The sequence below is a fragment of the Pongo pygmaeus genome, chromosome 7, assembly GCF_028885625.2.
Source record: "Pongo pygmaeus isolate AG05252 chromosome 7, NHGRI_mPonPyg2-v2.0_pri, whole genome shotgun sequence".
Classification (NCBI taxonomy): Eukaryota; Metazoa; Chordata; class Mammalia; order Primates; family Hominidae; genus Pongo; species Pongo pygmaeus.
The window spans coordinates 82,326,044-82,338,845 of NC_072380.2; the positions used below are offsets into that span (position 1 = coordinate 82,326,044).

The following is a 12,802-nucleotide window of genomic DNA, read 5'->3' on the forward strand; positions in this document are numbered from 1 at the left end:
GAGTGAAAGCTCCAAGAAAAAGAATCATGTACTTACTGATTGCTGGATTTCTCCTGGCAAATAACCATATGTCTTATATATAGTATATACTCAATACAAAATTTATTGAATGAATATTTACTCTTGAATGAAAGCAATACATACAGTATTGATGTATGATTAGTGTCATACATCAATGACACAATTAATTTCTTTTCATACAAGTACAAGGTGATCAAGAAAACAAGGGATGTCTACTTTCTATTAGAGTGTGATAGCCGGCTTGGGTCTTGAAGTGAGAGCTCACATCATAAATCCTAAAGCATTATAACACATTCAATTATTTAAATCCTCTTTATCTGAAAGCTGTTAAACAAAAAACTTCCATGTACTTAACAAATAAAATAAGGGGATCCTAGGAGGAAATGAGAATAGAAATTCCATCCCTGCTCACTAATTTTAAGGATTTCATTAGCCATATAAGCCATTAAGCCACATGAAAATGTGCGAAAATTATAAGTAGTTCAGTGGAAAAATAGTTTATCTTCATTAAAAACTGCGGTATCGGTGGGGTGTGGTGGCTCATGCCTGTAATCCCAGCACTTTGGGAGGCCAAGGCAGGTGGATCATCTTATGTTAGGAGTTTGAGACCAGCCTGACCAACATGGTTAAACCCTGTCTCTACTAAAAATACAAAAATTAGCCAGGCATGGTGGTGGGCACTGTAATCCCAGCTACTCGGGAGGCTGAGGCAGAAGAATTGCTTGAACCCGGGAGGCGGAGGTTGCAGTGAACTGAGATGGTGCCACTGCACTCCAGCCTGGGTGACAGAGCCTGACTCTGCCTCAAAAAAAAAAAAAAAGAAGAAGAAGAAGAAAAGAAAAGCAATTGAAAATGAATAGTGCTACTTCAGTGAATGCATCAACGATAAAAAAGTGAAACAGCTGGACGTGGTGACTCATGCCTATAATCACAGCACTTTGGGAGGCCAAATGGGAGGATCTCTTGAGCTTAGGAGTTCGAGATCAGCCTGGGCCACCTAGTGAGATCCCATCTCTTAAAAAAATAAATAAATAAAGTGAAATGGCCTTTTTGCTGATATGGACAAAGTTTCAGTGGTCTGGACAGAAGATCAAGCCAGCCACAAGATTCCCTTAAATGAGAGCCTAATTGAGAGCAAGGCCCTGACTATTTCCAATTCTATGAGAAGATGCAGAAGAAAAGTTTAAAGCTAGCAAAGGTGAGTTCATAAGGTTTAAGGAAAAAATCCTCCATAATATAAAAATATAAGGTGAAGCAGCATGTGCTGATGGAGAAGCTGTAGCAAGTTATCCAGAAGGTCTGGCTAAGATCATTAATGAAGGTGGTTACATTAAGCAATAGATTTTCAATGTAGACAAAAAAACCTTCTATTGGAAGAAGAGCCATCTAGGACTTTCATAGCTAGAGGAGAGAAGTCAATGCCTCATTTCAAAGCTTGAAAGGACAAACTGACTCTTCTGTTAAGGGGCCGATGCAGCTGGTGACTTGAAGTAAATGTTCACTTCCCATTCTGAAAATCCTAGGGCTCTTCGTAAGAATAATGCTAAATCTACTCTGCCTGTGCCCTGAAATAACAAAGACTGAATGTCAGCACATTTGTTTATAGGACGGTTTACTGACTATTTTAAGCCCATTGTTGAGACGTACTGCTTAGAAAAAGATTCCTTTCAAAATATTACTGCTCATGGGCAATGGACCCAGTCGCCCAAGAGCTGTGATGAAGATGTACAAGGCCAAAAATGTTTGTTTTCATGCCTGCTAACACAGTATCTATGCTATAGCCATGTTTCAAGGTGTACTTAAGAAATACACTTTGTAAGGGTATATCTGCCACAGACAGTGATTCTTCTGATAGATCTGGGCAAAGTACAAAGAAAAATATTCTGGAAAGGAATCGCCATTCTAGATGCCATGAAGAACATTCATGATTCATGGGAGGAGGTCAAAATATCAACATTAACAGGAATTTGGAAGAAGCTGATTCTAACCCTCATGGATGACTTGGAGGGATTCCTGACTTCAGTGGAGGAAGTAACTCTAGATGCAGTGGAAACAACAAGAGAACTGGAATTAGAAGTGAAGTCCGAGATTTGACTGAATTGCTGCAATCTCATGATCAAACTTGAACAAACGAGGAATTGCTTTTTGTGGATAAGCAAAGAAAATGGTTTCTTGAGATGGAATCAACTCCTGGTAAAGATGCTGTGAACACTGTTGAAATGACAACATAGGATTTAGAATATTCCATAAACTTAGTTGATAAGGCAGGAACAGGGTTTGAGAGGACTGATTCCAATTTTGAAAGTTCTACTGTGGGTATAATGCCATCAAACAGCATTGCATGGTACAGAGAAATCTTTCATGAAAGTAAGAGTCCATCAGTATGGCAAACTTCATTGTTATCTTACTTTAAGAAATCGTTATAGCCACCCCAGCCTTTAGCAACTCCCACCCTGATCAGTCAGCAGCCATCAACATTGAGGCAAGACCCTCCCACCAGCAGAGATTAGAACTTGTTGATGAGGCTCCTATGCTTGTTAGCACTTTCTAGCATTAAGGTAGTTTTAAATTAAAATGTATTAATTTTTTAAAGAAGTAATACCATTGTACGCTTAATAGACTACAGTACAGTGGAAGTATAACTTTTATACATCCTGGGAAAACAAAAAATTCATGTCACTTGCTTTATTTTATATTCGCTTTATGGTGCGGATCTGGAACTGAACCTGTAGTATCTCTGAGGTATGCCTGTGCTTACTATTTTTCTGTGGAATAGAAGCAATATTAGCCTCCCAGTTAGGGAAAATGGTTATTTGCTATCTGTTTCCATGACTCCTGTTTCTAAGTTATAGAAGAGAGAAGTTCTAAACATTTATGACTATCATACCAAATATAAAGAAATATCCTACTTCAGTATCAGAAAGCTGCGATGACAGTGCAGATTCCAGACCCAGAATGCCCTATTCTTTCGCCTAATGGCTGTGTGACTTTGCCAGGCTACTTAACCACTCTGTGTCTCAGGTTCCCCTCCTGCCAAGGGGGAAAACAATACACCTATTCCATGGTTTGTTTTGAGTACTAAATAGGTTATCAAATCTGAGCACTTTAAAAACTGCCTGACACACAGTAAGAACTATTTAGTCTTAGCTAGTATTAAAAATTCTCCAAGATTATTTAGCCAACAGAAGATCTAACTTAATTACTAAGTAACTAACTTAGCTAATAACTAAGGATTATGAACGTGGGCCAAAAAAAACCCCACCAGCATGTATGGAATTCTCTATTTGATGGCAGTCACACTATTAGCATCAAACTCTTATATGTACTTGCTCTGTTTCTACCAAGTCCATTCCACAGTTAATGCTCTTAGAGGGCTAGTGTTTATGAAACATGGGTCTCATAAAGCACTACGTACAACAGAATGTTTATTAATTTAACTAGCTGGTAATTTCCCCTCCAAATTTCCATCCTTTAGGCCATTTAAAAATCCTTTTCTTCTCTCCCTTTATTTATAAAGCATATAAAAGTTGAGAAGTAACTGACAAGGGCACAGACTTGAGGGAAAGAGCCCTCCATGCCCGGCTGACACGCCATAGCTTGACACTGGAGCGGGGTTCCATAAAGATGAGCCCAGCTTTCCTCATTGTGTATTCTTTAGTATGGCCCCTCATGCAACCCAGTTTAACTTCTCTAGGATAAATAGGCAGGTTTATTACATAATGGGCATGTTCTCCTGAGCTCCCGAATGCATTTTATTCACGCTGACAACTATGACTGAAATACAAATTAAGTCTGGATAATGGCGTAAAGATGGTAGTTGGATTTTACTTATGCTGATTGGTCAGGGGATCAGTTGGGGTTGGGGGAAGACACAGAGAGAGAAAGGCTTTGGCCTGACTTACACATTGTTCTTTCTGGCTGTCAGATGCTGAGAAAAATCAAACTGGCCCAAACAGAGCTGCTGATGGAGTGGTACACATGGGTTGCACAGATTTTCTGGCACCAGAAAAATTTTTTTACTTTCCACAAATAGGTCAGGCACAGTGGCTCACGCCTGTAATCTCAGCACTTTGGGAGGCCGAGGCAGGCGGATCATGAGGTCAGGAGTTAGAAATCAGCCTGGCCAACATGGTGAAACCCCATCTCTGTTAAAAATACAAAAATTAGCTGGACGTGGTGGCGCATGCCTGTAATCCCAGCCACTCGGGAGGCTGAGGCAGGAGAATCGCTTGAACCTGGGAGGCGGAGGTTGCAGTGAGCTGAGATCGTGCCACTGCACTCCAGCCTGGGGAATAGAGCAAGACTCCTTCAAAAAAAAAAAAAAAAAAAAAAAAAAAGAAAAGAAAAGCAAAGAAAAAACGGCATCTTTCTGCTTAAGTAGGAATGAAAACTACTGAACATCTACTATGACAGGTGTTTACTGAATTTACATGGCTCATGGTATCTTCAACAGCTATGTGACCTAGGTATTGTTAGCACTAAACTCTATATGAGGCAACTGAGTCTCAGAGACAAGATAATTTGCCCAGGTTCAAAAAGCTCCTAAATGGACCAGGATTCATACCTAGCTCCTGTCTGATTCAATTCTGCTCTTTTTAAAAAACAAATTGTTAAACAAAGACTATTCGGACAGTATCAGAGTAGTTGAGAACTTAAAAGTACATTTATGCTTTTCATTTTTTCACTTGGTATTTAAGTTTTGCTTCCCTTTACAAAACACGTTGCTTTTCAAATTAGCAGGAACATTATTAGAAGAATAAGACGTGACAGGGTGTATATTGCTGCTTCTTGGGTGGTTGTGGTATGCAGCCTTATGATTAAAACTATGGTTAAGGTATGGCACAGTCCCAACGTGATACATCTGAATGTGTTTTATGGTTTGAAGGGGGAATTACCAAGGTTTTGCAAACTTTAAAAACTTGTGCAAGACCTTCATTGTGGTTTGTTTATATATATATATATTTGTTTTGAAATGTAGAAGTACTACCTAAACATGCAGTGTTCTCAAAACTGAATCATTCATAATCCTTAGAAACCTAAAACAAGAAGCTTAATGATTTCTTTACTGTAATGATATCAGCAACTAGAAACACAGCAACTTCAAGGCACTGGTTAATAACTTTAACCAATTATTTCTCCTAAGAGTTCTAGGAATATTATTTTATCCCTTTGCTGACACTAAAATATGAAGATACAAAATTGAGGTTTAAACTGAGTTTTTGATAACTAGTGAACCCCAAAGGGAAAAGAAAGACGAGTGATGAAGGTGATTGAAATGTGCACCGGGAGAAGAAACCCACTGGATGTTAAAGGTCATGGAGAAATCAGGAAATAAAGACTGATTTGCAGAGTGGGCTGGTGTTAGAAACTGTGTTGTGAATGCTATATGTATATTTTTATGTTCTTAGAAGACAGAACTATACTTGTAAAACTATTTTATACAGAATTTAGCTCAACGGTATATGTATGAAAATGGAAAACGCTAAGATGATATGCTAATAGGTAGCTAGGATTTTGTGATAGATAAGAGCAGACAGTTTCAGGCTCATGTATTATAAAGACAAAGACGTATTATTTTTATGAAATATGCCTTTTTTGAATATTATATAAAAGGCAGATTTTAAAAATTTGAACTCTAAGAGGATGCATTCAAAAACAGATTACAGATTGGGCACGGTGGCTCATGCCTGTAATCCCAGCCCTTTGGGAGGCCGAGGCAGGAGGGTTGCTTGAGGTCAGGAGTTCGAGACCAGCCTGGCAAACACGGTGAAACCCTGTTTTTACTAAAAATACTAAAAAATTAGCAGGGCATGGTGGCAGGCACCTGTAATCCCAGCTTCTCTGGAGGCTGAGGCAGGAGAATCGCTTGAACCGAGGAGGCAGAGGTTGCGGTGAGTTGAGGATCACACCACTGCACCCCAGCCTGGGCGATAGAGTGAGACTCTGTCTCAAAAAAAAAAAAAAAAAAAAACACACCAGATTACAAAAGATAATCTCCCCAGGCCTAAAGAAAAGCAGTACGCAGATACTTCAAGAGCATATATCGGCCCTGGGCACCAAAACGTTGTTCATACATGCGGAATAAAGATTTATTTTTGGCACCACAAAGTCAAATGTATTCTTAAAAACATTATTTTCTTAATATTTTTCTGTAGGCAAAAATATCAAAGAAAAGAATCATAAAATTATCTCAGAAAAAAAGAAAACCATAGGAAGAGAGCTGTCATGTTCTATGTTTCAAGTTCACAGATGGATTTCTTACTGGAGGTTAGAGCCTTTCAAATCTCTTGTCATTCAGGATATGAAATTCTAATCTAGTGGCATGGCCAGTTGAGGCTCAGACTAATCAAATATGCTGCCTAGCTGAAACAGGAGGTGCTTCACTTCCTTACTTCTGGTTTACATCTCAAACTGGCTGCTAACTTGCAACTTTTGATGGTCACTTGCTGTGTATGCCTTGAAAATGCCACGGTGTGGGGAGGAGAATTGTGGGCACCTAACTGAGTTTACTAGATGAAAAGTTCCATCACCCTGACTCACCTCAGTCTCCTCTGTCTTCAGGGAATGGCTGAATTTTATACAATGCCTATTTATAAACCACTGCAAGTGATACTTGCATTCATCTTACACTGTGACATCATTTCCTCATCAATAATTTAAGCATAAGAAATGGATTAAAGGGACTCTGAAGGGACTTCTCACACAGAGAAAAACAGAAACCAATTCAACTCTTCAAAATACTAATTCAGTCCTCTTACCTTGTTCTTTGATCTGACGAATTTGCTTCACAGTTTCTTTTAAGATTGCACATTTGTCAGGTTTGAAGTTAAAGTTGTCTATATCATTAAAATTTGCAAAAATCAACTCTGCAAGTTCTTCTATATATTTATTTTCCTGTTCACGATTACGTTTTTCAGTGTTCCTTTTGGGGCTTAAAAGAAGAAACACATTTTTATAATGTATTTGAAAAAGAGCTATTGTGAAAAAAATGAACGTGTTAAACAAGTTTAGTACAAAGATAGCAAACAAAAGCTACCCATATAAACACAGAAATACTTTTGGAGGAAAAACACAATTTTCCAAAAGTGTTCCATGTTTTTAAAAAAAATCAACCTAAGCCCAGTTTGTAATGAAACTATCTGCTCAATGTGTTTGGTGTCTCCCACTGGACTGTCCGCTTTACAGTGACCTGGACTGTGCTCACCACTGTGCTTAGTGCAGTACTTGAAACAAGTTGGCACCAAATTAATTGACAAATAAAAGAATGTTTCAAAAAGGTAAAGGAGGTTATATTTTAAAATTTATTTAAGATTAGTAAAAGAAGAGAAGTTAACCCAGTTAATAATAGGAATAAATCTCAATAATTTTTGGTAAAACATAAAAAATAAAACCAGATATTTATAATTTTATAGACTTCTTCAGAATGTTAGTAAGCAAACCAAACAGCCTTTTTAGGTAATGCAAAAAGTCACAATACAGCTAGAAAGAAAAGCGAAACTGACCCAGGAAATTTGTTAACTGTCCAAGCTGAATGACATGCAAAATATAAACAAACAGTCCAATTTCAACTAAAGTTTAAAAAGTTAATGGAATGGAAAAATATCAAAAGAGGCAAAATCTTCTCATTAGAATGTGACAAAATAGTAAACTCAAAAGCTCCTTTTCATAATAACAGCATACAATTATTTTCTCAAGTGCAAAGGGGGGCCCATTAAATGACATTCAAAACAATACAATAAGGAAGAAAAGCAAGTTGCTTAATGTAGCAGCTTTCTGTATTTTTATATATAATTATTTGTATATAATGCTAATTTTAAAATTTCTGGATTCACAATAGACTTTCATATATTCATCTCTAAATATGTTTGATTTTCATAAATACATAATATAATACAATATCTCTATTTTATAGTGTTTATACAATTTGTCCAGGATCACCCCACGAATTACTGACAGAGTAATTCAGAATTTGGTTTTTTTTTCTAAGTCTCATTTTTACCTGTAGCTTCTGTTTTTACAGCAAAAGGTAAAGAGTGGCTGGAATGCTTAGAATAGCCCAGCTCCCATTCTGGCCCCCTCCACCACCCTCCACCCATGCCCTCTCACCCTCACACAAGGTAAGAAATAAATGACAAATAGGTGAGAAAGGGGAGTTGTGTTCAAAAGACCCCTGAGCACCCCAGAGGGAGGGCTCAGAGACCTGCCACTAGAGGCCACAGCTGGAACAGTTCCCATTTTCTCCCACTGCCTCTCCAGGTAGGGCTCCTGACTATTAAAGGCAGTCTGACAGACAGAAGTTTGTGGCTTACCAGGAAGTACTAGGGAACCTAGAGGAGCTGGGGGCTGGGATGTAGAGAGTGGAGATTTATTGGGCTTGATGTTTTGCTTGGCAACTAGAAGGGGAAAAGGGAATATAAAATATTGGTGTTTTGCCCTTTCTCCTGCTCTGCCTCTCTTGATGACTTTTCCTAGCCCTCTTCCCTACTATTTCATGTCTGATGTTTTTACTGTCCATTAGGTAGAAGGTGTTGTTTTTATTTAATTCTTAAAATTATTTATATGATTTAAAACATTGAAAAAGTGAAAAGTCTCTCTTCTACTTTTGGTAACTATTTGCCCAGTTCTCATCCACCGAAACAGGTAGCAACAATTATTGTTTCTTGATTATCCTAAAACAATACAGATTCTTTTTTCTTCCTTGTTTATACAAATGGTAGTATTCTATAAACATTTTCTAAACCTTTCTTTTTGTCTGTAACAATATTCTTAAGAGATTTTTTTTCATATTAACCTATAAAGAGCGTCCTCATCTTTATCCCAGCTGCATTGTGTTCCAGGTTCTAGATGTACCACAGCTGTTTAACAGACATTTTGGTTTTTCCGAATCTTTTGCAATTTGAGTAACCTCATATACACACCATTTTGCATGTGTTAAAGTATATAATAGGAAAATTCCTAAAAGTGGAATGGCTAGTTCAAACAGGATTTGCATTTATAATTTTGATACTGCCAAATTACCCTACATGGGCGTTATAACAATTCACACTTCCACCCATAATATATGAGATGAAATTTGCTTTAAAATTCTTTGTTTTGTTCACTAAAGAACCACAATCTTTGTTCTCAACTCAGAAGTACATGGGTTTAACATTTTATGTCATTAAAAATAAAACAACAAAAAATAAAACCCATTATAAAATTAACGGCAAATCTTTTTACTATAGGATCTTCTTCTTGTTATAATATTGTGTACTCAAACTCATTATTAAATAAATTGATTCTAAGAGTCAAAAGATATCAGAAGTTTACAGCTTTCCTCTTTTTGTAAAGAATACAATCTGTAACTGATTTGCATATTCAAAATGTAAGCAAGTACATATTCAGAGATTTAATTGTTAAGGAGAAAAACCAACACAATATTTGAATCAGCAGTAACATCAATGCTAAAATAACAAAGAAGCACTCATGTGGCTTTAATAGACAATACTGATTCTTTTTCTCAGCAAGAATCTAACCTGGGTCCAAGTTGGTCAGGACATTCCTTGCGCTTTCTTGTCTCTGCCCTGGAGGGGTCAGAGGTATTTTCTCCCATCCCACTCATCTTGAACACATATCAGCAACTAAAACAGAAAACAGAGAAGAGGAAGTAAAAAATGAAGAGAGCTGATGATGAAGTGTCTGATCATTTTACCAACAATAAAAGAACTGCGACTCCAATCAGAAATTTGAGACCAGTAATTAACACATTGTTTTATGTGCATGTATAATTTCTAATATAAAAGCCGTCTCTTTAAAAAAATCTTTTAAGATTAAGCAAATGTAAAGGTTAACATTTAAGAAACAAACAAGCCTACCTCATTGGGCCCAAATTCTTTAAACACGAGTTGTATTTCAACAGCACCATGAACTACAATCTACCAGCTCTGGGTTTGGGCTGCCAGCCTCCAGGTTCAAGAGTGATCTTGCACCATGTGGAAACTACAGGTGTTGTAAGGGGCTCCTCCCAGTCTCTGTTTTGGGTTAGCCAATGTGAAGTCTGTGCTGCAATAGCTCACCCACGACAGACAGCCCGGGGAAGAGCCAGTGCCAGGACACGAAATTGAAGGTTTTCAAATTTAACTAGGTACATCTGACACCCCTGTAGCCCCAAGTTCCTGCACAAGGCCTCTTAATCAATGCCCCCTAGTGGGGGATCTTCCTGGCCCCTCGGGAAGCTCCTGTGCCTGGCTCTCCTGCAGCAGCTGCCTGGCTGCTCCTCCCTCGGTGCCCTCTCTCTGTGGCAGCTCGCCTCCCTGCACACAGCATGGTCGCTTCCTCTCTCACATCCTGCCACCTCCAAACTTTCCTTCCCCCAGCTGGTTCTGGCTGCTATCACCAAAGGTCTTAAGATATGCCCCAAAAGTCAGGGGAACTTTACTGACCCCAAGTGGGAAGGACCATGATCAGCTCCTGCTTGCTGAATTCCTCTCAGTAAGAAAATAAAAAAAAATAAGAAAATCAGTGTGCTCGTCATCACTAACATAATCAAAATAATATTTAGGTAAGCAAGAACAAGCCAGTGACAGAGGTTTAAGTACTAAAAGAGCTAAACAAAGAGACTTACAAAGACTGTGAGGAAACCATAAAAGACTGCTAACTCAAGGTGTTCAATAACTGCTTACCAAAAGAAAAAACAATGCAGCAGGACAAGTTGAAATCTACATTTAAAGTCTTTCCTAGAGCTCCTATTCTATACTACTTCCCCTTCCTTCTGGCCCCCAGACTTCTAAATCACCTTTGCCCTCTTTTACTTTTTGTAGTGGGTTCTTTTCTTTTCTGGATAGAAAAAAAAAAAAAAAAATCAAAGGGAAGGCAAAGTGCATTAGAAGACACAGAACTTAAGGAAGATGACAGAGGACAATCAAGAGTAAGGACAAAGAGCAAGGAGGGCTAAGGAACGTAACGCGTACCAGTCAAACCGCCGGGCCGCTTCTTCCCTGTAATCTGGGCTGCTCAGTCTCAGCTGTACTACAATAATTTCTTCTCACCACTTCTGATACAATAGCGCAGTGGAGTTATTTATTTATTTTTTTTAAAGAGTCATAGGTAAGCAGAATGAAGAAATATTGTATCCGTTTAGGGAGGCTGCACCAATGGTACACATTTGATTCAAGAGGTGACACAGAAGGGAATAATTTTCAAAGCTGATACCCAAGCTTCTTTCTGGTTAGAGCAATGCAGCCAAGTCCCAATGTCCCACACTGTGGTCACAATTTTGGCCTGATAATAAGTATAATCTGTATTTATTTACTATGAGAGAGGCAGACTACGAGAGGCAGGATAGCAGAGAAGTTAAGGGCCAGTATTCATGTCCAAGCTTCACCACTTTTAGCTATGTGAGGCTCACTTGAGACCAGGAGTTGGAGACCAGCCTGAACAACATAGCAAGATCCTATCTCTATAACAACAACAAAACCCTAAATTCCAGAACCCTTCTCAGATGATAACTTATTGACATTCACTTTCAGTACTTCTCTCAGAACCACAATTCCCATGGTTTCAATCATGAGATGTAAGAAAAAACATTACACATCCAGTCTAAGTAAGCTTTCAACAAATGACCTAGGAGATTTTCACTCTGAAAGCAGCTTTCTAGAAGTCATACAAACTTAAGAATGTTTCTATCATTAAAATATAGCCTTCAATATACAGCATAGCAAAATGCCCTATATAGTAAGTATAGGTGACAAGTTTTGTTGTTAAAATGGCTATTCCCCCCCTCAAAAGTATTGCCACGTATACTAAAATGTATAGTATTATCAGAAAGATCAGAAAGCTTTCAACAGACAATTAAAGGAAGTAACTGTTTTACCTAAAGTCATATACACCCAGTTTGAGGATGATTTAACATTATTATTTGCATCATTTACCTGTGAATATTCTAAAATACATACACAAACAATTGTAACATATGAGGGACAGCACTGGGACATAGGGACCAGAGAGAGGGAGAAGAGGAGCCATTTTCTAGTCTAAGTATAGTAAAATCATTTGAGCAGACTGTTTATAATTTGCTTGTACCTACTCAAGGTTGGCTTAAAAACCACTCTATTTGTAGACTGAAAATATCACAATTTCCTCTTGAAGTAAGTTATTTAAATGCCAAGTGGTTTTCCCTTTTATTATGTAGTGGTATCTTAAACACATTTCCTCAAAATGTGCAACTTTCAGCTTGATGAACATAATTGCTTCCTTACATTTTTGTGTCTACTGCACATGTCCTCTTCTCAGAGCAACATTCCTGGGCTATGTGCCCCAGTACACACCTCCAACCCATCTTTCCACCACCAAGGGGAAAGTGGGGTGGAGTCGGGGAGGCCTGGCCAAGCCAAGGAAGGATGGCTGCCTCCTGGTAACCTCCACGAAGTGCCAACATGCAAGGATGCCCTGTCTGAATCACTGCAAATCACCCATAAAAACAAAAATGAGACAGACCTGAGACCAAAAGAGGCGGGAGAGAATGTAACACGGACACAGGAAAGGGAGGAGGAGGGCGGGGGGTGACAGGCAGCTGCAGTCCTAGAGCAGACACATAAATTTATGCCCTGCGTTTTAGTGGGAGAGCCAAATAAATAACAGACAACCTCATGAATGAGGTGCTCTAACCTAGTGGACTGTCTGATATTTCTAATGCCCTATGCGAGGAGGCTGGGCTGGCAGCAAGTGTCAGTATTTCACACTGGAACAGGAGGTGGGGCCAGGTGAGTTCATTTTTCCCCCCACTCAAAATACTGGGCAATGC

The 12,802-nt window shown here is 38.6% G+C and overlaps 1 protein-coding gene across 32 annotated transcripts in view; it reads right to left on the reverse strand.

Annotated features, from left to right (window-relative positions):
- The window catches only part of NCOA2 (nuclear receptor coactivator 2), a 296,302-nt gene that overhangs the window by 98,520 nt on the left and 184,980 nt on the right, over positions 1 to 12,802 (reverse strand). For 28 of the 32 annotated variants that reach the window (XR_008504321.2, XR_010127229.1, XR_008504317.2 and 25 more), the window contains 2 exons: positions 9,537 to 9,641; positions 6,780 to 6,952 (listed from right to left, as the gene is read on the reverse strand). Coding sequence is in view for 13 of the 32 variants with exons in the window: in XM_054499894.2 (XP_054355869.2) it covers positions 6,780 to 6,952; positions 9,537 to 9,622 (259 nt within the window). In the remaining 19 variants the exon portion in view is untranslated. Of the gene's footprint in view, positions 1 to 6,779; positions 6,953 to 9,536; positions 9,642 to 9,875; positions 10,180 to 10,970; positions 11,059 to 12,802 lie in introns of those variants that run through there. The other 4 variants (XR_008504318.2, XM_054499897.2, XR_008504331.2 and 1 more) reach the window with 3 other exon arrangements.